This window comes from Corapipo altera, unplaced genomic scaffold (genome assembly GCF_003945725.1).
Source record: "Corapipo altera isolate COAL_440 unplaced genomic scaffold, ASM394572v1 224, whole genome shotgun sequence".
Lineage (NCBI taxonomy): Eukaryota > Metazoa > Chordata > Aves > Passeriformes > Pipridae > Corapipo > Corapipo altera.
The window spans coordinates 1,989,088-2,014,523 of NW_020884959.1; the positions used below are offsets into that span (position 1 = coordinate 1,989,088).

At 38.9% G+C, this 25,436-nt stretch overlaps 2 protein-coding genes across 8 annotated transcripts in view; one reads left to right on the forward strand and one right to left on the reverse strand.

The window, feature by feature from the left end:
* DPY19L3 (dpy-19 like C-mannosyltransferase 3) overlaps positions 1-16,149 on the forward strand; it is a 31,289-nt gene extending 15,140 nt beyond the window's left edge. For 2 of the 5 annotated variants that reach the window (XM_027663889.1, XM_027663890.1), the window contains 10 exons: positions 195-296; positions 790-863; positions 1,096-1,254; positions 2,605-2,727; positions 3,090-3,201; positions 3,723-3,779; positions 7,519-7,601; positions 14,051-14,183; positions 14,870-15,028; positions 15,600-16,149. In XM_027663889.1, the coding sequence (XP_027519690.1) occupies positions 195-296; positions 790-863; positions 1,096-1,254; positions 2,605-2,727; positions 3,090-3,201; positions 3,723-3,779; positions 7,519-7,601; positions 14,051-14,183; positions 14,870-15,028; positions 15,600-15,761 (1,164 nt within the window). In that variant the 3' untranslated portion in view covers positions 15,762-16,149. Of the gene's footprint in view, positions 1-194; positions 297-789; positions 864-1,095; positions 1,255-2,604; positions 2,728-3,089; positions 3,202-3,722; positions 3,780-7,518; positions 7,602-8,234; positions 8,313-9,733; positions 9,829-14,050; positions 14,184-14,869; positions 15,029-15,599 lie in introns of those variants that run through there. The other 3 variants (XR_003531002.1, XM_027663891.1, XR_003531003.1) reach the window with 3 other exon arrangements.
* A 5,074-nt stretch (positions 16,150-21,223) lies between these two features.
* LOC113956903 (neural-cadherin-like) overlaps positions 21,224-25,436 on the reverse strand; it is a 61,099-nt gene continuing 56,886 nt past the window's right edge. For all 3 annotated transcript variants that reach the window (XM_027663904.1, XM_027663905.1, XM_027663903.1), the window contains one exon: positions 21,224-23,169. In XM_027663904.1, the coding sequence (XP_027519705.1) occupies positions 22,756-23,169 (414 nt within the window). In that variant the 3' untranslated portion in view covers positions 21,224-22,755. The remainder of the gene's footprint in view (positions 23,170-25,436) is intronic.

Genomic DNA, 25,436 nt, shown 5'->3' on the forward strand with positions numbered 1-25,436 from the left:
GATGTTGTCCCTTCGGTTTTGTGGAAGAAATATATCTTTATACTTGATTCTGTATACATTTTTGCTTACATGAAGCTAATACAATTTGATTCTGATCAGGCCTAGCAGACCAGCTGTTTCAAATAGCCTGTGATGCTTTTGTTCTAAATACATACAAAAAAAGTACTGAAATTCTAATATTTTCTTCTTTGTAGAAAAATCTAAAAACGGGTGGCTTGCTTAATAGGCTTGGGAAACTTATCCTTCATGTTCTGTTAGTCTTGTGCTTGACTCTCCTGATAAATAAATTCATCAAGGTAAGCAAATATTTTTTTTATGGAGAAAGTTGCAAAATGTATTATGTTAAAAGCTATTTGTTAACCATCTATAGTGATGTCATTAAATAAAAATTGCAGTGAGATTTCACTGCGTTTCAGAGACTGCATTCTAAAAATTAAAGATTGTTTTGCTAATCTTTTTGATATATGGATTTGAAAACCTCATAAATTAACACCAAATAATTGGTGTTAACTTGAAGCTCACCTGTAATTTTTTAATTATAATTTTTTAATTTTATAAGTGTAGATTTATATTGCATTCTGATACTGCTGAGCATTTGCATAGTTTTTCATTGAATTTACTTTTCAGTGAATGCAGTTAAAACTGAATGCTTATTTGATTGCAAAGCACCCTTCTCAGTAAGCCTGGGGTGCTCTACAGTTTCATTTAAATGATGAAAAAAGCCTGTTTACCTGTGTGACATTTTTGATACTTAAAATATAATTTCCTTTCTTTTTCCCTACTCTATAGAAAATTCTTAATCTTGAGTCAGATGAACATATATTCAAATTTCTGAAAGCAAAATTTGGATTTGGAGCAACAAGGTATGATTTAGCTGCAATTCTGCTTTTGTCTTTGTCTTCATTAATTGAAGCCTGCAGGTTCTCATTTAAAATCTGTGTGATAAATCAGGATTTTGTACCTCATGTTTGTGGCATATTTTCCCTTACAATAATCTGCACAACTGCAGCTTTATAATTTCTTGTGAGAAAAGCAAACTTTGATCCTTTTTGACATCAAATTACCTGTTGACAAGGATTATTCTCTTTCCTTTAGAGATTTTGATGCCAACCTGTATCTTTGTGAAGAAGCTTTTGGTTTATTACCATTAAACACCTTTTCAAGACTCTCAGATACATTACTTTTTTACGTTTACGTGTTTGTTCTCTTCCTTATGGCAGTGGCAGCTGTAATTGTTGCATTTAGGAACCTCAGGTAATGTACAACTTTAAGATAATTCACATTTTTATCAATTTTCTCATCTTCAAGTGGCTCAGGAACTGACAGTTGAATACAGCAGCTACCAGTATTACTTCCACAGGTACTGAGGAAGCAGTAGGATGTCTAATAGAGAGATCAGGCAGAATAAGTAACATCCTATTAAAGCTAAAAATGTAAACAAAAATTCTTCCCTAGATTCCTTCAGGCTCTTTGGATTGCTGTTAAGGTTTTGCAGTTTGTGTAGGGTTGGTTGGGTTTGGGAGGGGAAGCAGGAGAAAGGTGCAAAGCACTCCCAGCTGTGCATCACTGCTGGCAGTTCCCACAGCTGATCTGTAGGATTCTGAGGTATTTAGAGAACACTGGAAGAAAAATTAGACAGAATCGCTATTAAAACAAAAAAAAGTAAATGGTTCATTATAGACCTCTCAGTTTTATAGGTACAATCTGGGCTGCAGTTAGAAGGGAGGATATAAAACTTGATTAAGCAAAAATTCAAGGAGTGTCATGTAACTATTGCCAGTCATCATAGATTTTAGGGAAGACAGGGTAAAAGAGAGAGGGAGGAGGTGGCAGAAAGAGAGGGCAAGTATCTAAGACATTCTGAAACTATTTTATGACAGTTGTGAAGTGAGTCATCTGTAAATCATTTTGGTACTATTCAACCAGCCTCTTAAAAAACTTTCTGCACCAATTTTAAATTTTAAAAACAAAGAAAAGACTCTGCTGCTCTTATTTTCTGTAATCCTAGATGTAATCACAAATATCACCCTAATTTATAACACTGTCCAGTTATCTCAGTTATCCCCTGCCTGAAAAGAACAGGGGAAGACCTCACACATTTAAGCATACTTTTTTTCTTTTAATGGGCCCTCCACATACATTCACAAGACCAGCCACCTCAAGCAACAACCAGTCCTTTCAAAACTGATTTGCTTTAAGTCTACGTCCAGTCTGTGGCTTTATTAACATCCAGATATGCCAGCACAACCCCACAAGTCACAGTTAAATTCTTCACTCTCATCTAAGCCCTGTGAACCTCATGGGAGTAGCTACTTCAAGCAAGAAGCCAAGCTTGCCTTTCTCTAAACAGTTTTATCTCACTCTAATCCAGCTCATTTAAACCCACTGCATTTCCAGAAATCTAGACATGAAAAGAAATACTTGCTGCTACATCAAGTTTGTGGTATTAGGCTTAATTATATCATAGATACAATAGAAGCTTGTGGACTGATAGCAGTAGTATTGCTGTCTAGCATCAGAAGGATTCAGTGCTTTTTAAAATGCAGATAATGATATGAAATATGTTCGAGAACTTAATATAACACTGTTTATTTCTTTAATTAGTGGTTCAGATCAAGTCAAGTTAATGGAAAAGATGGAAGAGTGCACAATAACACTGAAGCCAGATGCTGCTTACAGCTTAGTTCACACAGTTCTTTTTGGATGTCTGGCATTAAGCACAATGAGGTATATAATCTTTTAAATTCTACTTGGGACTTGTTTAGATGATTGAGTGTATTTTTATAAGAGTGTAAAATATGTTGACCACAAACTTGTAGGATCATGAACCTTCTTTCTCTCCCTGGTGTGTTTATACTTGTAGACTGAAGCATTTCCCAGAATTCTGCCAAAAAGAATGTTTGGGAGTTTGGGAACAGATATGTTCTCAAGAGCACATAGCAAAGTGCCAAGTCAGTCTTGTACTCAGTTATTTCAGAGTCCTGAAAGTCCAAGAAAATTGTCTTCAGAACTTCTCTGGACATTAACTGCCCTCATCAAGCAGCTTTAGCAGAGCTCCAGATGCTCATGAAAACCTTGTGTTTTTGCAGAATGAAGTACCTCTGGACATCCCACATGTGTGTGTTTGCATCCTTTGGCCTGTGCAGCACAGAAGTTTGGAAACTTATCCTGAAGTGTGTCCATCTCTACACAGCCCAGAGGGTACTTACAGCATTTCATCCAGTGGGGTTTGGTCCATATCTAAACCAAATCAAGGCTCACAGCTGAATAGTATTTGTAGTTCTCTTTAACTGGATATCTCTGATGTACATTTGTATAAATTTAGTAAGTAAAATGTATTTTCTACTGGTTTCTGTATTAAACAATTCCATTTGAATACACTAGATGGCAATATAGATGTGGCTATGAAAAATAACCACAATTTTACTAAAAAAGCCACCATATTAAGAAATCCTCAGCAGTCTGAGAAGACCTTTGCAGTCAATTATATTGAATGACAGTGTTTTCCACTTTGTAGATTTAAATATATAGATATCAGTCCATCACTTGGGATGGGTCTATAATTAGGGTTTTACTCGAAAACAAAATCAAAATATGGTCTTAAAATTCAAACTCTAAATTCCACTACATGTTAAATATTTTACATATCAATACATAAAAAATTAAATCTATTCAAATAAATGTATCATCAGAATAACCAATATTTTTTCAATTTCTCTTAGGCACAGGTGCTTAAATATTCTATACCAATAATTACATTACTGTACATTTCATATAAGGTAAGAAAATTTTTTTGTCAATGTTTTGACATTCTTTAAGTTACATGGAATTTCCTTTTCTCATGAAAGGATGTTGTTTTATTAGTTACTACATGCAAGATTTGTAACTGAATGGGGATAGACTACCTGAAGTGCAAGTACCTTTATGTGTATGGAATTGTGTGTAAAAGATCAGTTGGGCTTATTTGATCCAGAGTAGTTGTTTGTGGATACAAATGTTTGTCTAATTGTATATATGTAAGTCAGCAGGTGTTATTTATATGCATAATTTTATGGAAATGGGAGTTGTCTGTTTGGTTTTAATTAAGTTATGGATAATATGCAGATTGTTAAATTGTGTAATGATTCATTACAGGAGGACAAATAATCATAATATTCTATACTGTTATGCCTCATCTCATATGTTTTGAAGTACAGAATTGTTAAGTGTTCAAGTACCTGTCTGTCCAAGCAACAAAATATTATTGTCAAATGTTTAAATGTAAATACATAAAAAATATATAAATTTACATCAGTCTGTCATAGCAGTGAGATTTAGATCATTGATTTAATGGGCAAACCATTTTTTTAATCTGTGTTCACAAAGACAAGAAAATCAGATGCTACTTCAATGGAGCAATTGTTTCTGCAATAAGTAGTCTGAGATGAGAATATTTCTGTTAAATAATAATTCCCTTCAGAGAAACTCAAGATTAATTTCATTATTAAAGTTAGAAAGTCAGTAGTGCAAAGCATAAGAGTTAAAAAAGCTGCTACTAGACCTCACTCCAGTTTCCCTGTCTAAAACTGAAACAAAAAGTCAAAAAATACTGTTTTCCATTTAAATTGTCTTATTATTCTCCTAGAAAACTCTTTAGGACATTTTTTTTCCCATTGGGAAGTCATTTACCATTTTCATCATCTATGAATATGACAGAAATAATGCCATTTCTTTTGACATGGGGGATACCAAGAGCATGACATTCTGAGAGTCCAATGTGACAGATAACTAGAAATAATTTTTCTCCCACTCTTCATGAGCAGATGTGAAGTTCCTGAATCCTGTCATATTCAATTCAGAAGTCAACAGAAATCACTGATTTCATAGGCTTTAGGTCAGTCATTAGTTGTGCTCAGTCTGCCTGAGAAGTGTAATTTTTGTGTTTCTTCTAAATAAAGGAAGTCATTTTTATGGACATGGAAAACACTGTTTTTCAAAGTTCTCAGTGGGAATGAGAAATTCATCACTTGTTTTTTTGTCCTAAGTCAGTTCTTGCCGTTCAGCTGCCAGGGGTGTGGATATTTTTCTGTGTCTTCTCTGCAAAGCTGAAAGAATTTATGAGAAGCCTGGTGGGCAAAACCTGTCACAGGTTCCCTGTAAATGGTCAGAATAAAAATTCTTACAGAGAGATTTGGAAAGTATCCATTTCTTCTGTGAGAATGTGTTTATATATTCTCTCTTTAAAACCTTATAAGCAGGGGAAGGAGATTTTTGTAACAGAGACTTAATTACCTTTCTCCTTTCCAGACAAGAATTTATCTGTTCACACACTGAGTGCTCAGATTGCAGGAGCAGTTTCAGTGTACACCACAAAATTAACTGGTCATCATGACTAGTTTTCTGGAATTACTAATGGGGCAGTTCTGTGTTTCACTACTTGTAATGGTTACATTTCTCAGAAGAACTATACTTTAGTGCTGTTCCTCACAATAGGAGTTTTATGGGATTATTAACCTAATCCCAAATAAGATGATAAAGCCTCTTTTGAGGCATGTGGTTACCACAGTCCCAAGTACATCACTTGAACAATAATTTATCAAGATAAAAATGCAGCTCTAATTCCACCTATCTTTCAGATTTTAGGTACAGCATGTTTTGACACCTATAAGACATCAGTGTTTCTGTTTACATGTGTTCTTCATTAACACAGTGCAAACATCTTTTAGATAAAGTGAAAATGCTGAAATATTTCCTATGCATCCTTTAGCTGTGCTGTAGATAACACAACACATATGATGCAGTACCAAGTATTATTCATATAATTCAGCTTTATCTGTGTTGTATTTAACTTCACAGTAATACTCATCAATTTGTGTTTGTATGCCAGTCATTCCTAAATAAATTGTTGGTACTTAAGGTTAGCACCTGAGTTTCAGCATTCTAGTTCCAGGGTTTGCCAAATAATCTTGATTTCTCTTTGCTAGTAAACTATCCATTCATGTAATATCTCTAACTGCATTTTTATCTTCATCATGGCCGAGTCTTTTTGCTCCAGACACGTACATTTATTGTAGCACATAGTGCAACATATGCCCATGATCTGAGCAGTCCCTGGCTGTACTGAACAACTCCCTGTGTGTACTCTATGTATTTATCCTTCAAACCTAAAGTCTGTAGAAGAAATGACAAAAGAAAGTTTATTTCTATTCTTAGTATCTAATGATTTTTTTCTAAGGAGTTCTTAATTTTCATTCTTAGGCCAACAGTAGCTATAAAGAACGCAGTAGTACTTGCTTTTCACTTACATTCATAGGCCAAAGAGTTAATATACTTTTAAAATTCAAAATAAGTGTCCTTGTATCTGAGAAGTACTGAAATCCCACAGTCATCAGTGGACTGTTGAGCACCTCCAGGTTTTTGGCCAGCACAGAAGTCTCTTTTTCAAGCCTCACTACCAAAATTTTCCTCCAGTGAAACCTGCTTGTACTCACTCAAAAATTGCAGTAGTGTGACACTGTGACTTGTAAAACCTCTACAGATGAGCGAATGCCACATAATAGCCCCAGCACTCAGTAGAGAGCAGTGTCCCAGGCTCATTTCCTGTGTCCACCCTGAAGGATCCAAGCTCTCAGAATGTTTAGCTATCCAGGCTAGTTTAGTAATGGAGAGAAGAAATTTTGATCCATTATGAGACTCTACAGTCTCATTTCACAACAGCTTAGTTTATTTACTAATCTCTTGAGAGGGCTTCTGAAAAGCAGAAATATGTCTGTGATAGTACTTCCATACTTGCCAAAGCTGCAGGGTTGTGATGCTGCCATAACTATATTGGTTGTTTCTCAATCTACCAGCCAGTACTACTTGAACAAATGTAAATGTATCAGGTAAACAGTTAAACTAAGAAGTATCTAAATTGGCCCAATTGTATCTCCTGCTCCCCAGTCCTCCTACATAATTACAGTTGTAGTGAAAGAATGCATGTTTTTGCAAAGGAGCTCAGCAGCACCACATTCAAATTCCTTCTGAACGCTTGGATAAGCATTATATAAATTGGATGATTTATGGCTTTTTAGATTATCAGGTGGGTTTTCTTAACAGTTTTTCTTGTAGCATTTCAGTTTTCAAGCCAGCAATCCATCCTATCTAAAGAAAGCAGGTTTGGAATAGGTTTCACTGTAACATCCTCTGTAGTAAAGACTGAAGCACAGCAATCTGTCATTAGCGCTGTCATTATCTCCCTTAATGCTCCCTTCTTCCCTTGACTATTCACTAGCTTAAACAAGAAACCCTTAAATAAATCATTGTTCCCTTAGCTTTTTTGGGGGGAGGGTTAAACTTTACAGAATCAGTTTCAATCATTTTTTCTCTGCTCCAGATTCGATTTACGTATTCTTTGTCTGCAGTAAATTTTGAAATGTTTTACCCTGATAGTCTTTTGGTTGGATCAGTTGCCAGCTAAGGGGGAATAATGTGTTTCAGCATCCAGAACTCGTTTTGTTCATTCTGTCTTGAGTTTGTTCTGTTTTGTTTCCATTATAGTTCTGGCCAGGAATAATGGATGAACTATCAGAGCTGAGAGAATTCTATGACCCAGACACTGTGGAGCTGATGAACTGGATTAAGTAAGAGGATTTTTTCTCTATTTAAGTTAAATGCTATTTGTGTAGATCTAATGTTCTTAGTTATAGTGTTCTCCCTTATTTGTCACAGCTCATCAGTGAACTCTGGTGACCCGTGGAGATAGTTAGGGTGAGTGGGATACCAAGAGGTTGGGATATCAGAGCCCCCCAGACCACTCTGGTTTAGTATCACTGCTGTGTTTCACGTGCCTCAGGGAACCATCTGATTCCATCTACTCTCATAAGTACGCATAGTTTTCCCAGCCAAAAGAGGTAAATTGGGATGTGTCAAGCTTCTTTCATCATATTTAGCTACCTCTGTACATTAATAGACCTTTACAGTGCAATCATTTTATTTTTGTCCCCTCAACTTGGTGTCCTTCTCAACTTCATAATGGTAAAAAGCATGGATGTACAATGGTAGGACTGGAAAATTTGTACTCTGCAGCCTGTTTCTTGAGCTTTAAAACAATATGAATTGTTTATACTTGTTAATATTAATCCCAACAAGCCTTCTAAACTGCAAACAAAATATTTGTAATTGAACTTGAACTTGTCACAGCTAAGCATAGGTGCAAAGTCTTTTTCAGGAATTTATTGTTCCGACCCCACCTCATCACTTCTGCTTTCTCACAGAGCACAGGAAGGTATTTGCACAGGAAGGTGCAAACAGTTTGTAGTACTGCATGTGGAACGGCTAAGAAAAGAGGCCAGGTAGGATGGTCCCTGGAGGGCTGTGAAATCAAGGGCTATGTTCTCTATTAACATACAGCAACCACTGAAAACTTTCAAGCTAAGTTCTTAACAGGGAGATTCCTGAGAACTTGTATTTATTTGGAACTCTGACAGTGATTTTTTAAAAAGAAAGTCAGTTTCATATTCTGGAGGAAAACATTCTGAAATCTGAATTTAACATAATAATAATTATAAATAACTGTTTGGAGTATTTCCTTCATATGCAATGAACTTCAGTGAAACCAGTCACCCAGCCTATTCTATCCACAGCAACATTACACTCCATAATGTTGTATTTCTTTAATTCATAAACTAAAAGGAGTAATTCAGAAGTAAAATATATTACAAGCCTTCACTGACTTATTTTGAAAGCAGGCCATGTTTTTTTGCATCATTTAGAATCCTTGCAGCCTTATTGACATGTTTTTCTGACAAATGTTTACCAGCCAGTTCCATTTAGCACTACTGTTTTATTAAAAGATGGTAAATGTCTGATAGTTCAGGTCTCCTGTGTACAATATATAGAGTTATATATAGATTTACACATAAAATATGCATGTGGAGTTATTCCCAGCCACGAACTGGATTTGACCGGCTCCGATGAGAATAATGTTTCATGTGTTCTTAGTGCTGAGAATGCTAAACTGGTGCTTGTCCTCTCTTCATTTTAAGTCATGACAGACAATCACAGAGGGAATTTTTTTTACTTAGAATTTATTGTGTTTAGAAATATTATTCCTGTAAAGAAGAGTTAATTATCTGTGCTTTAAATACCAGTCAACAAAATTTATGATAAGTTTCTCAAAGTGGGACAGATTTTCTTAAGTTTTGGCATGTAAGAGAAATATGTTACTGTACCAACACTTGATAGTTGTTCTGTAGTTAATGGCCTGTCAAGGCTGGTGTCAGGAGCTAATCATTCATTATTAAAACTCAGTATGAAAATCTCTTAATTTGTCATGTATAGCAGTGAATTAGGAATAACTCATCTGTCTTGCAATCTCTCCACAACAAGAAAACCCTTCTGTCTGCTTAGTTCTAAATGCATATTAACTTGTCCAAGTACACAATCTGAATAATGACCAACTATTAGTCTGTCCACTGGGAAGTGTCTGCAGATGTATTTCTTACTTTTCCCCTTACTCAAGTTGCCATAGCATTTTCAGAAAGATCTAGTGGTTTATGTCTGTACAATTGCAGAGCACGGGTTTTTTACAAAATGATCTTTCATATCCCAGTCTCTGCTTTTTCCTACCCACCACCTCATTTTCTTAGCTTTTTTTTTTTTTTCAAAAAAAAAAGTCCAGAAGGTCCTGCCAATGCCCCAGGGATAGTTCACAGCTCTCTGTTCCCTGCTGGGAAGTACATTAAAATTCTTAGTTTTGGTCTTTCTCCCTAAGACAACAGGAACAACATGCTCATTTGTGAGATGGGGAAGAATATCAGTAGAATGAGCAAATCAATAGCGTGAACTTCCCTACTCTGTTTACTTCTGGTAAGTGCTAAAGAAGCAACGTCTTCTGCCTTTAAAGGGGAAATCTGTCTAGAATTGTGGAATATTTCCTAAGCAGTTGCCAAAAATCTTAGAAAAACTTCTTAGAAATCTCAGGCAACAGCCAAAACAGTGGAAAAGTTCACTGAGCCTGAGATTCGGCAGAGCATAGTTGGATGTCAACTGTACTTGAACCAGGTGTGGGGGACAAGCAGGCAAATTTGTACATTAGTGGAAACCCCACAAAGTTCTAAAAGGCTCCTAAGGTTATGGAAATGAAATACCCGTGTTTCAGTGGTGGTTCTTTCATTTAGTAGTTTTTATTAATTTATATTAGTGGCTATATTTTAATTTCAAACCAGTTAAAAATTTTAACTCATCTCTGTTATTTACATGCCTGATTTTCAAGGGTAATCACACTGAAATCAACACATATCCCAGACTTTAAAGGCAATATTACACCTTTTTTTTTTAATTATTGTTCTTAAATTCTTGGGCTTATCCTTTGTCATTGACTGATGTATCAGTAAAATTTAGGCACGAACTTGACAGTGCCTAAGAACTAGGTTTCCACCAACTGTGTAGGTGCATTCCTTTATATGAGCAAAATCTGCATGCATAAAATTGAGGCTGGGACTAACAAAAATGCATCTTGTTGCTTTTTCTTTGTGGCTGTCGTTTTCCATTTTTGCAATTTTCAGTCTCTCCAAACCAGAGGGAAAAAAAAGAACCATGACAGTATGACTGAATATGCTTTACTGCCTATCACCTCCAGCTAAACCTGTGATATTTTATTATAGCACTCTGCAAATAAAAAGAGTTTATTTTAAAGAAAAAGAAAAATCTATCATAGTGTATTTAAGAACCCCTCCTCAGAATCTCCTTTTCTCAAAGCCTTTTACTTTGTAGATTCATATCAGACTCAAGCACTAGTAAAGGAATAATCTGAGGCTGGTCAGATTTTATGGCTTTGAAAGCCAACTACAGGGTTCATCTCGGGGGTAGTTTTAGTAGAAATACCCATTTTATTTCTAATGGTGCAACCTGTAATTGCAATGTTGGCTGTTTCTTCCTTAGTGCTGCCTTAAAGCCAGCTCACAATAATTTCTTAGCAGTTTAAAAGAAAGAATTACTATGACTTTCAGAGTCTGTGCAAGTACTTCCTGTAAAACCTTTTTATTTTTAATGAGTTATTCTTTAGTATTTATATAATTCTCTAAATTCTTAAGTGTAGGTAAAGAAAAGCTTCCTGCAATATAATATAGTGCTTAGTTTACCCATTAGTTCAGCTGTAATTAACTTGTTGAAAGCTTAGAGCTTCAAAAATAAATGAGATTATTTGTTCAAAATGCCATCAGGTCTGCTTGGAATGGCATTTAAATTATATAATGTAAATCAGTTTGACCTGTAAGTCCTTGTCATTATTTAGTGACATTTCCTAGAGAATAAATTGTTTGCAGGTTGGGCAGTGTGGTATGGAGCTTGGCAGAGAGCTATAAAACAAATTATCCTTTCATTTTATACATCATTTGCTCAGACAGTTGTAAAAATTGCTTCGTTTCTGTGTAATAGAGAAGTGTCATTCAGTGGTTTGCAGCACAATGGGTGCAGTGGGTGCAGAGCAATGCAGTTAGTGCCTGGCTCAAACAGGGGCATAGGGGAAAGAGCTTCCATGGAATGTGGAAGTCATCCTATCCCTGGGAAGTATTCCAGCTGTTGGTCTGGAAACATCTGAGCTGGCCCAGTAAAATATGGACAGGGATATGTCTGAAGGAGTATAATTTTCTAAGACTTGAAACATGTAAATCTGAGTCTCAGGGAAACATCTGCCTTCACCTGGAACATCAGAGTTTAAACTCCATCCAGGACCAGAGCACATAAGCCAGTTGTTAGAAAAGGGAGGGCCACTAGGTTGCTTTTAAGGTACAGGGAGGAGTGCTGGCAAAACTCTTACTACCTGGTAAATAAAGAATGCACTCAGCCCTTCTGGGCAGGAGTGAATGTTTTTGGAAAGGGGAGGAATGGAGCCCTGCATCTTCTACATGATCCATCTTCTGAGGGGAGACCTCATCAGAGTCTGCAGCTTCCTCACCAGGGGCAGCACCAATCTCTGCTCTCTGTGACCAGGGACAGGACCCGAGGGAACGGCTGGAGCTGTGCCAGGGGAGGTTTAGGCTGGATCTCAGGAAAAGGTTCTTCCCCCAGAGGGTGGTTGGCACTGACCAGGCTCCCCAGGGCAGTGGGCACAGCACCAAGGCTGCCAGAGCTCCAGGAGGGTTTGGACAACGTTCTCAGGGACAGGGTGGGATTGTTGGGGTGACAAGTTGGACTTGTGGGTCCCTTCCAAGTCAGGGTATTCTGTGATTCTACATTTTTGACAAGCATTTTTACAAGTTATGGATAAGGGGCACTCCTCATTTCCTTTAGCCTTCTTTTTAAAGAAAAGAGGCTGCAGGCTTGTTTGACTTTTTTTGTTGTTGGCTTGTTTTCCTGTGGTTTTGCCTTTGGTACTTGTTGGGGGGGCTGTATGAGTGTGTTTAAGGAAATTTGAGTCTGCTAGAGAGACCATTATGCAAATTTGCAATCTGAGGTGCAGAGTTGCCTTGGTAAGGCCAAGGTAGGAGCTAAGTACTGCAGAGCATTTTAAAATTTGAACTAATCTTGAACAAACACAGAAACCATTTTATCACACTAGAAGTTGCCCTGCCGAGGCACCAACAGGGAAACACGTAGAAGGTGCTTTGAGAATCATCTTTTTTTCAGGTGTCTAAGCTGTACCCAGTCCCTCTGAGTTTAGCCCATGTCCTTTGCAGCTTAGCCTAAAGACTTGTGCTTTCCTGCAGATTCAGGGATGAGTCCTGCCTGACAGCCTGTCAGGGCCATTACATTAGCATAAATTCTAACAGGAATTCATTTCTTTTAGTGAAACATTACTTCACGACACTTGTAACTTTGAATATTTTAAGTAAAAAAAAAATAATTTTTAAGAGATTAAATATTTTCAGACTTTAAAATGAAACTGGTTTTCTAAAGTGCTGAAGAACTAGTCGATCAGTAAAGTTAAACTGCCCTATTAAAAATACTGTCTCTGGCCTTCCTAGATGAGATTAATGTACCAGTGCAAGAATTCCTTGGAAGGGTTTGTAATTATTAATTCATTTGCTAAGCATAATCTCTTGAAAGGCGATAATAAAATTTAATACTTGTCTCTCAACATTCCCAAGCCGATCATGGAGCTTAAAGACGACTGACTTTAGAGCTGCAGTTTCCAAAGGCTCCCTGAAGTGCACCCAAAGTGTCACAGTTACCTGAGTACTAGAGGTGCCATATATGCATGCACAGGGAAGTTAGGCAACTATTCACACTCTAATTTCATTTTACTCCATCTAATGTGTGCTTCTTTCTGCTGTTGTAGTCTTCATAGACCTTTCCAGGGAAATGTGCCTACTAAGGACTAGAAAACACTGATGGCCAGTTTTAATTAGCCTGATTATAGGAGTGTCTGGAATTTTTACTTTTCTTTCTGCTATGCCCTTCTCTTGTGTCTTTACATACATTTTAGATTGTAAACTTGTTGGGGGGAAGGTGAGCAAAAACAGTTTTCTAATTATGGGTATTGAAACAATCCTAAAATACCAAGGCTGCTATTTAGATAACAATTCTAGACAATGGCTTGGAATTTCAGAGATCACAGTACCAGTAAGTGCCAGCATTTCTATCTGGCATCTTCTGCATCTTCCCCTGCCCCAAGCCTCAGCATAACAGTTTTCTTTCCAAGTGAATGGTGAATGCCAGGAGAAGAACAGGAAATTTTACCATTCAGAATAAATAATCCATTTTATATAAAGTACCTCTATATATCACACAGAAATCTAAGTCACAATAAGTTTTCTGAAATATTAAGAGAATTAGAATGTAGAATTTATCAATATTCAAAGGCTTTATGAACCTATGAAATACAGAAATAATTTGAAATTTTCAGGATCATGTTTTCCTTAAATTTCCTCTTCATGCTTAGTGAATTTTTTATTTGCAGTTAGAGTATTATCATGATTTATCCACTTTATCCCCTATTTTTGAACAAAACACAGTTGCTTGAACAGATTACTCCCTGAACAGAGGCAGAAAAATATTTTTGCAGTCTTTTTTTTCCTTCTGATCTGTCACAAGCATTGCAAAAAACGCCCCTACAGAGACCTCCTCAGACTTATCCACGTTTGTTTAGGTCAAACACTCCAAACACAGCAGTGTTTGCTGGGAGCATGCAGCTATTAGCAGGAGTCAAACTGTGCACTGGACGGACCTTAACTAACCATCCCCATTATGAGGATAAGAATCTGAGGGAGAGAACAAAGCAGGTAAGAGTGTTCTGATTGTTTAAGCTAATTCTTGTCCATGTCAGTGGCTCCACTCCAGAAAACAAACATCCTCTCTAACAGCACATTGCAAATGGCATCAGGTGCTTTACTCACTGAGGTAATTCACCGTCAGACACAGGCCCAGGATTTACCTGCTTCTGTGAAACTCCTACTTTGGGCATCTGCTGACTCACCCCTGGCAGCTGGAGTGTGTCTAAACTGCTGTGCCTGGGTACTCAGCTAGTCCTGAGGGCACTGGCTTGGGTTCTGTTGGCATCAGTAGATCCTGGTGCCCAGCTAGCCCGTTAAACCCACGTGGAGCATTTCCTGATTTGCCTGATCCTCCCTTCAGTTCCCAGACCAGCACAACACATTTTAGACAGAAACCACCCTGAGAAACTCCACACAGAGCTGAGGACCGTGTTTTCATCTACCCTTTCCTGTAACTTAGACATTCCCCCAGTCTGCCAGCACCATCCAGTGTTGTGTAGTCAGCAGCAGTTCTGTTGTGTGTCCAAGTAGCCATAACACACAAACTGCAAGTGGCTGCTGAATAAAGCATTTATATATTGTTTTTATAATAGTTAATTCAAATCACATGGTTTCTCGATCTCAGTTCTTTCTGAGCCAACAAAGAAACAGTGGCAGTGTCATGTGTCTTAGAGCTTAGATTTCTTGTTCTCTAGATTTATCAGATCTATGCCAAGCGATCTCCTGAGGACGTGCACGGAATCCTGCGGTCCTTTGGCACAGACTACGTGATCCTGGAGGACAGCATTTGTTATGAGAGGAGGCACAGCAGAGGCTGCCGCTTACGGGACCTGCTTGATGTAGCCAATGGCCATGTAAGTGTTGGAGACAAGGTTTAGAAACAAAATCAATTTTGCTTGACTTCTTTTTGAAATGCTCTTATGATCTGAAGTAGCTATGTGGGAAGGAAAATCTAATGATGCCTTTAGACATTCTCAAAATGACCACACTGAACATTGGTTTTAATGGTATTTGAGAATAAAAAAGGGGGGATTCATCCTGGGCAGAATAAGTAATCACTTCCTGATGAGCTTCAGGTTTGCAGTACTCAGTGTTTCCTTCCAGAGTGTAAATCACTCCAGAACTTCAGTTCCCTCAGGAGCAGTGGGTGGTTGTGTTACTGCTCTGTGCCAGGGGAGTTCTCAAGATGAAACCAGAGCAGACTGAACAAGCCAAAGCAGACATGGACCTGACAAACCAGCTTTATCCATGCAGAGATAATACTATAAATCTTACTCATTTAAAGCTCTTTCCTTCCTCCCACTTGTTTCATATTGTTAACAAATGACCCTCTGAGTGTACTGTCAAGATTGTTTTTAACTTGTTATTGCTTGTAACTGTGAACTGGCTAAAGATATTTCACACATCTGTTCCATTCCTTTGCAGATCATGGATGGTTTGGGAGAGAACGCACCCGATTTGAAACCTGCATTGTATCCTCGCTTCTGTGAGGAAATTAAGAAAAACCTTCCTTCTTACACCACACACTTCACCAGAGTGTTTCAAAACAAAACATTCCATGTTTACAAACTTGCCAAGCATAAATAACATTTCCAACCATGGCTTCAAGGTCAGTATTTTACTGCTAGGACCCACTTTAGGCATTGCAGATGAAGTTTACAAACAGGTTACGTTTTTAAGAACATTTTATGTTGATGGTTTCTTGTTTAATTACTCTGATTGTTTTTTTTAAGACAGATGAGTTTTGATAACATTCCTGATGTTGCCAAATTTTTCATAGATTCATAAATAAATGCTAGCAGGGACCATTTCAGTTATGAATTCTGACCCTCGGAATACTTAGGATATAACTGTTTTCCAGTTTTAACTGATTGGAAGACAAAGGCAGCAGTGTGGGAGCACTGCCCAGTGCCAGCCTGTGAATCTGCTCAGCAGTTCAGATTTTTACTCTAAAATAATAAAAATTTAGTGAAAGCAGCCCATGCTACTCCTTTTGTGAGTACGCATTATCTTTGTGAATCCTGAAAATGGTCACAGAATGAAGTTTTGTCTCACAGTCTGATCCTCTTTGACAGATCCTTTTGCTCTTTCAGTGCCTCTTTTTTGAATTCTTTGGGAATGTGTGCAGATATGAGTTTCGAATCTTGAGTGTGTGATTGCAGAATCAGTGAGTGCAGATTCAGCAAACAAGTTTGAAGAGTAAAACTTCAATCCTTGCCCAGCATTTTTAGTGATCAGAGACATACTGTTTTATAACATTAAGTGTTAAATGATGGACTGTTACGTATTTCTAGTGAGACTAAAGGCTGGAGCATGCTTGATACATGTTGCATGTTTGTATCCTTCTAAAGTGCTCAGAACAAACAAAAACCCAAATTTCTCAGTTTGCATTCTCACATCACTATTTTCTGTATATACTTTCTGAACTCCAGGGGATCCTTTTTCTCCCCATGAGAATCCCAGTAGGATATCAAAATTGAACACTGCCAACCTTACAAAAGAAAAACTCATCCCTAAATCAGCAGGAGAATTCGGTATTTAAAATATGTTCAGCTACTGGAGCTTTGCTTTATGTTATTTCAGACACAAAGCTCTATATTTTAGCACAAAATCATTGTGTCCTTGCTTTTTATCCTAAAACAGAGACTACAGGTATTTTAAAATACTTGGAAGGTTAAGTGAAGCCAGGCCTCTATGCTGAGAATTTTGTGATTTGTTTGTACCCGTTGTCTTTTTACCAGCCAGAACTTTGTGAATTGTACTGAATTTCTAAATGCTATGGAGGTACATGGCTTTTGCTGTGTTTTAGCACTTCTTTGGTTTTAGATGGAAATTAGAGATTAAATCTGGAAGTCTCACAGTGCTCTCCATCTTGAATTAAGAGATCCACCAGGATCATTTTTTTTCTTGTGAAGAACACAACTGTAATAATCAAGTGCCTCTAGGCCCAGGTTGAATTAACATTTGAACACCTATAAGAGTGGTTGTGGCCTTGCAAATAACTCAGTTATAGTAATTACCACTGCAATTAATTTCTAATGATGGGAAACTGAAAGTGCTACAGATAGCAAACTCCACATTTAATTTAATCAAGATGTGTAATGAGATTAGCTTTCACAACTGAACTGGGTTCCAATTCCAAGTGATTTAAGTGTTTTTCCTTTTCAGTTGTACCAAGGTAAATTACCAGAGAGATGGAGATGGTTATGTCATATGCTCAAACAATTTTATATTCAGTAAATACTCATTAAACAATGTTCAACATCTTCCTGCATTTCTCGCTGACACAAAAGGCGAGTGTGCTGTAGTCAGGGTGTGTTAAATCACACACTGACAGGAGCTGGGTTGTTAAACTCAGCAGCTGAAACTCCTGAGTAATTCCTAGCCTGTATCCCTTAATGAGGTTGGAGACCACCGCAGATTAACATAATACAATAATAAAACATTTTAATCAGTATTAAAACTTTAATTAGGCCTGTAATGATGCATGGCTGTTCTTGCTGCAAGCCCGGGTCAGTGAATCCCTCAATGAGTGCCTTCAGTAATTGAAAACAAGCACAGGAAAGGTAAAGTATGTCTGGGCTGTGCTGGCTTGTTCTAAAATGCAATTGGATCTTCCTGGAATGGTGCAGTAACTTTCCCCTGATGGAGGTGAGGGACTCCCAGGCCCAGTGGTACCCTGTGCTTTTCAGAATTTACTGACAGGTAATAACTGAGATTAAGAAGTCCTGCCTGTAACAATAATTATTTTTAAACAGACTTGGTTCAAAAATGCCATCTCTAATGTTGCCAAAGGAGAAATTTAACCTTTTCATAGAAACTACCAAGTGCACATTGGTTTGGTTTTTAAACAGAAAGACCTATTGTCAGAAAGATTTAACACTAAGGGATATTCCAGGGACAGTAGTGCAGCATTCAGACACCAACCTCCCTAAAACAGTAAATCCAAGAATGCCAAGGAACAAAAGCACTTACCAGAGCTCAGAGGAGCAGAAGGACATCAACCCAGCCCTGGAGGAGAGGGAACAGCTCTTCCCTGCCCCTGTGTAAGGCTGGCTGGGGAGGCAGGGCCAGCTGGGAAGAGTCAGGGCTGTGGGGAGAGGGGCAGCACCTCCCACTGCCACAGGTGGGTGGTGTTTTAATTGATAATTATTTTATCTACTTCCCGTGTCTTGCTGTGATCTCCATTCACTGCATTAAAAATGTGCAGTTTTTGTTAAAATAACTCTCATATTCCTGAACGACATCACCCTGATGCACCTTATTTCCAAGTGGTTGCCCTACATCACTGTCCCAGTCAATTAGGGATGATCCACCCCCAGGAACAACCCTCCTGGCAGTGCATGTACCAAGTCTTACTAGCAGTGGGAATGGCAGGGACATGACATGTGTGTTCTTGGTGTCCTCAAGGACTTTCAAGCTGCACATTATCAGTGGGACTGTGGTATGAATTACTTTTTTTAGATTGCAGAGATGAAATGTTATCAAGGAGCCAGAATGTTTTTAGGAGAGGAAAGCCTTTGAGATCCATAAGTGTATTTTCATTTCTTGTTTCAGTGTTCTGCTGGTGAGATCTAACATAGTTATTTTATAATATGTTGTTGTAAAGAGATGTAATGACTATTGTATACTAAATAAATTGTGTAATTTGAAAATCACTTTTTGCTTGTCTTTATGTTGGGAGGGATTGAGAAAGGCCTGGTTAGGGAATCATCTTTGTTTAAGTCCATATTGCAGAAAGCAAAACATTTTTCAGCAGGAAGTTTTGACTTTTCTTGAGTTCATTACATCATGTTTATCACTGACTTTTGGAATCACCTTTGTATTTTAACAGTTTGGGCTTCCTTTCTCTGGTACAAGTTAAAGGTGCCAGCCTTGATTTTCACCAGTCATCACCCAATGCACATTAACTCCACTAGGCTGAGAAAGTTTCTCAGTTTAAATAAGTACAATTTGCTTTGACCATTAGGGATCTGCTTGTTTCCATGTTGTAGGTCAAGTTTAGTATTCCTAATGAACAGAAACACATGTTCTTTGGGAGTGAAAAAGTACATTATCAAGGGCTTTATGTGAAGTAGGATGTCCTGATGTAGGAATCTTGTGGCAGGAGAAGTGGGATGTGCAGGGCTGGAGGTGCAACTGCCTGGTGTGGCTTTATCTCCCCTGTGGTGCCTGAGGGCAGTCACAGCCTCCCATGTGCAGAACTCCTCGAAAGGGGGCTTGGGGGAGTTTGTCACCATTGTTAATTAGGTACAGAGTAGACTGCTGTAAGAATAATTTAATTTATGAGACGTGATCCGCACATCCCACTGCATGTGCTTGCATAGAAGGGATTCTGGGCTCCAGAGAACCTCCTCATTTAAATCCCCAGGCATGGGTTTTATCATTTCTGTAATTAAGAAAATGCTCAACTTTCTTTTGCTCACCTAATCCTGCTCCTTTACAGCCATGTTTTCCCTTCTAAACCTGCTGGTCAGTAGGTCAGACCTAAGGACAATCAGCTTTCATATGGCTTGGCTCCATGTTACGTACTTGGAACATTATTTTAACAGAGGAACACTACAAAGATTAATGTAGTTGACAGGCAGACAGATTAAATACTAATATCCACATGATTATTTAAATTTCAGACCTTAACAAATATTTTATACTAAATAAAATGTTCTTACGACATGTTTAAGGTCTGTAAAGAACACGGAAGAAGATTAATAAAAGTACCAGATTACTGAAAATCCCAGTACCTAGGGACCCAGTGATTTTTTTATCCCATGTTTTTTCTTCCCCCCTGACCCGTTGCACAGCTTTCCATGGGCAGCCAGCTGTTCTCCCCAGGAGCCATGGCAGTGGCTGTGCTGGGATAAGCCTTTTTGTAGAGGCACTGACATATTTGTGTGTGTCTGTGTAAATGCAGAACAAGTGAGGATATGATTTCAGCAACTGCACAGTAATTAAAAGAGCAGCATGCAAATTAAAAGAGATAAATTAAGTGAACTAATTAGTAATCTCTGGAAAGAGGAAAAGTAGGCTTTAATAGGGCATGACAGCTGCAAATGAGTGTGTCCTATTACTGAGATTGTATCGACACAAGTTCCTAGAGCAGCTTTGAAATGTTTCCTGCCCTTTTGTTTTATATTCTGTGTATTCTGGCTGGTTGTGATTACAGAGGCAGCTCCGAGGCTGGGGGTGTTATTATTAATGTTTGGTTACAAATTAGGGCCACAGCTGTAAAGGGGGAGGAAGCAGCAGTACAGCAGCAACATTTGGGAACAGCACTGAGACATCTCAACCTCAGCAGCTCTGCAGCTGCTCTGTGTGACCCATCTGCCCGTGGGTTTCCCAGGCACCAGGAGATAGTTGTGTTGGGGCTCAGCAACCATGACTCAAATCTGTGGAAGCATCTGATCAAAACTGAGAGAGAAATAATTCAAGAGTCCACACTTCACTCGACCTTACATACAAGCGAGGCAGAGACACCCTGCACAGAAGGCTGGTTTATTATTTATATGGTGCCTTAGATAGACAGGACACTTCACAGGCAAGTCAAGTCAGTCTTGGCCCCAAGGAGCTTACAGGCTAAATTAAATTAAAACCAGCCAAAGCAACAGCATGTCCGTAGGTATGGGGAGAACACAAGGTATGCAGACAAGATTACTGCTGTTGGGGAAAAGAATAGATTTTTGTGCATAATATAGATCTGCTTCATTTCCCATATCCTGTTCATGAGTGCTGAGATCATGAAATACAGGCACACCAGATTTATGAACAGTGCAAGATGTTCCAGCCAAGGTTTCCTCAAGGGCAAACGTGTCAGTAAAATTACAAAATCGTAGGCTCTGCACCTTCTGTGAACTGGAACCACTGGTGATGGGTAAAACTGGGATTTAGCTCTTCCAGATGCAAATGCCCATCAGCTGCAGTGTGTAACCAGTGGTTAATGGTGTGCTCAAGATTTTCCAGTGTGTCACAAATGCATGTGAGAACGAGGTACTGTGTGAACATGTCTCATTTGGGAAACGGGCAAGTTAAGGCAGCCTGCAGACAGCATTCACTTATGGTTTACGGTTTTAAATATAGTATAAAAATAAAAGCAAAGCCTCCCAAAACAAACTACTGATGCAACTGTGAGCAAAGCAGTTTTAATGTCTTTTGCAATACATTGTTTCATGCTTTGTTTCAATGAAACAAATTATTAGAATCCAGGATATATCCATACTATCATCTGATAATATATAATGTACATATTATATATAGTTATTATAATAGTATAATTTACATATAATACATAAACAGCACAGCTTAAGATTTTGATCTTGCTGCACTGTACTCCATTTAGCTGTACAAGTGGTCTCAAAAAAAAAAAATCAAAACTAATTTTGTGGCACCTTCCCTCTGCCGAATATTGTCAAGTTTAAGAAAAATCCAGCACAGTAGCTGGACACTACATGGTCTGAAAAAGGGACTGGTAATTCAGAGCATAATATTCCATCCCCTGCTCCTGCTGTTAGCTTTTACCTGTGTTTCTCTGGTCCCAGAGTTTTGTTTATCACAGGACTTTATTTTCAGAAGTCCCAGTGGTGTGTGAAGTTCTTTTTGGAAAGACCTTCATTCTTCTGACATCCTAAAGACAGGATAGTTTCAAAGGATGCAGAGTTTTTTCTTCACTGAAAACGCATCTGTGTCCCCAGTCAGCTCCTCCTGGCATGGCATTACTTGGCTCCAATTGTAGCTGGTCAGTGTTTCTATAGAGCAGTCAGTGTCAGCCTCTCAAACCTAATTCCTGCAACACTTCTGTCAAAGGAGGTTCAGAAAACCGTGGGGACACAATTGCAGATGCAATTTCACAGTTCAGGCTGAGTTACTACTGAGAGATCATGGTGAACTGCAGGGTTTGCTACTGAAATTCCTACCTGGCCTTTTCCTTAGGAAAAGCATTTAGTTGCAGGCAGCTGGCTGGATGTGTTGTGCCTAAATCCAGCTTCTGTATTTGTATGACAGGATAAAGAAATTTCATTATGTTATAACTGAAGTTCAAACCACCATCCATCTGTTCATTCCTTTACCTGGATCTGTGGACTCTCACCTGCAGGATGTTCAGTGAGCAGGAGCTCTCACTGGGCTCACTTCAGGAAACAAGAGGGATATAATACAACAGGGACTTGATTTGCACAACAAAAAGACAATGTGCCTTTCATCTTCAAATAACTGCTAAAGCACCGACTGAAGCAGCACTCCCAGCACACTTCCCTCGGGCTCTGAGCACACCTCAGGCTGTGTGTGCTGGGATCTCTGAGTCCTGTGGTACTTCAGCAACAAAAAATTCTGTACTTCTTAACCACGGTATGATTAAGTACCCCAACTTCTCCTTTATTCTTCCCAGTAAGTTTATATCCAAAAATGTAAACGTTCAGAATGTCCCCAGATTAGCTCCTTCGAACTTTTCAATTCACTGCCAAGTGTGGCTCTTCAGAGAACCTGAATCCCTGTTTTATCAAGTCAAAAAGGGAGGGTAAGGGTAGCACAGAGCAGGAGCATGAAAAACATCACCCTTCCTTCCAAAACTGAAAATAGGAGACTTGGTGATCTACTGGTCTCCTGTATCTCTCTGTGAGTACAGTTCACTCAGCTTCTCAAACTTTGGTCCCCACTCTTTGATGTCATCATAGACTGTTCCTTCCTCCAGCCCAGTGGAGCTCAGGGAGCTCAGGCTGCCGGCTCCCGATCCGGCTCCCTCCGTGCAGAACACCTGGAGCGAGTCCTGAGGCAGGGCCTGGCCGTGCCAGTCAGCTGCTCTGAGCACTCCTGACAGGTACTGACCAAAGTCTGTGCTGGGAAAAGCGGCTCCTGCAGTGGCTGCTGCTCGGGGCTGGCCCTGCGTGCAGGGGGACGCGGCACCGAGGACACCCTTGCGCTGGATTAGGGTTTCTTTCCTCCTGCAGAGGGAATAGGCTGGGCTGGCCTGGAGAGACACCTGCAGCTCTGCCATGTCGTAGGCGTCCTGCAGTGAGAAACCAGTCACAGCAAATTAATATCACCTATAGGTCCCAAAAGTTCATGTTCCAGTGGAAATAAAGAAAGAATGACCCCGAGCCAGTCCATGTAGTGTGAGCACCTGGAGGACTGGGTGTTCAACTGACTCTGCCACCTGCAACACACCTAAGACAGCCAAAACCCAGGAACACCTGTGCATTCTGCACTGCTATGGCGGGCCAAAATCAAGTCTGATTTCATATCAGAAGCGAAATAAGCATGACAGAAACGCCTCAATTTTCATTCTGAAATTCAGATCTGAGTATCTTACCATCATTAAGCATTGACACCAAGTCTGGCAGAAGAGGTGAGACAGCATATTCACCAACAGCACATTAAAAGAAATACTCTTGCAGTAGTAGTTCAAACAATCCTACTGTGATTTCTGATAGAATTTTATCAATCTGTGGAATAATGGCTGGTTATGTTATATGGAACTGGTACGACTGTAAAAGCCAAGTAAAACTACCTAGTCCCAAAAAAGTAAATAATTCCCTTCTGGTGCAGCCACAGCAAATGCTGTCTGGGAATTATGCTGCAACTTCTGGCACTAAATCTGCCAATGCCAACAGTTACTTGTGTTCACTGATCAGAATCTTTGTGCCACCTGAAAGAAATAAATGAATCCTGTCCCACAGCATCCTTCACCTTCCTACAGCCCAAAGATTGTGGCTCCGGACAGATATACAGGCCAAAGAAAAATGACAGGCTGTGTGAGACAGACCTCACTACAGCAAACATGTAATTACTTGTATTGCTAAGACTGTTCATGAACAATCAGTGACGGAGTTGTGGAATCAGACTTCCCACAGATTCCTTTTGTTCTCCCACATGTGGAATTATAAAATAACCATTTTGTAAGAGATTATCTTAGGCAATCTCAGTGAGCTTCACAGAATTTCAACTGGAGACAGAATGGTCTTGAAAAACCCACCTGCAATCAAGAAGTTGTGTACGTGGCAAGATGGGGATTTGGGACAGGAGCTGCTTACTCCCATTCCTCCAGAAACTAAATACTGCTGGTGATGAACAGTGAGGCCTACAGCACAGATCCTGCCTTGGGCACGTTCTAAATAAGTGCCTAAGAGCACCCTGAGCACTGTACAATAGCTCAGCTTCCAGGGGAATCCACAACAGGGCAACTTGTCACCATATGCAATTTAAATGGGAATTTGTTCCAGTACAGACTTCAGGATCACCCCCTCAGTGAACTGGGTGATATTAAAATCATCCTTCACTACTATTAGTTGTTCATTACAATGACACATCTCTTTTGATAATAAACCCTTCTTAGCCATCCATCTACAAACCCAACTCAACCCTTGCCTCTGGTCCAGGGCTGGCTTTTCACAACGTGTTGAGTTCAGTGTGTACTCAACAGTGCACTGACCTCCTGCAATTTTTATGAACTCCTAATTTCTCTGAGGGACAGTTTTATTTATTTCAGATGCAGAAACTCCTTTGTAAGACAGCCTCTTGTCCCCACAGCCCTACCCTCTGCTAACTTTACAAAACCAAAACTCTCTTGGTCCAAGTGCCCCCTGGTCCTTTTGTTAAGGAAACATTAGAACAAAATTAAGGTGGTGTAATTCTGGGTATTTTAGGTTTTTTTTTTTTAATCTACACAATCAATTAGGTTTTAACTTGATAAGTTTTAGCTTGCAATTCCAGCAACTGTAAAATCTGAAGAATTTAGAAAGAGTATACAGAACCCACAGAGGCTTCACTCCAGGCAGAGTAATAGCCTCAGATGAAGATCATCAAATCACTAATTTGATTCTTCTCCTTAAAACAAGGAGTGTATTTTAAGAACTCTCCAAAAGTAATTAAACATGTCATACAGTAAATGTGGATTTCCTCAAAGAGACCTTCTGGGTGTAAAACTGCAAAATATTGCAGAGGAAGTTAATCTGATTAAGGAAAACAGGATTTAAAGCTGTCTATGTTATCACATGGAAAATGTCTCTGTGTTTATCACTTTCCTACTAATTCACCAAGAAATTAAGGATATTCTACAAGTAAGAGTATTTTCCCAGGTGGCCTGGCAAAACACTCCGTATATTTTATAACTACAAATTTTTTAAAATATTTGGAATTTTGGGACAGGTCAAATTTAATACTTTTTCTAAATCACTGGGGTTTTCTGACCTATCACATTGGTGCCATGACTATATTACCTATGGAGAGTCACACCACTCCTTGAATCCACAAAATGAACAGTTTCAAAGGTGACAA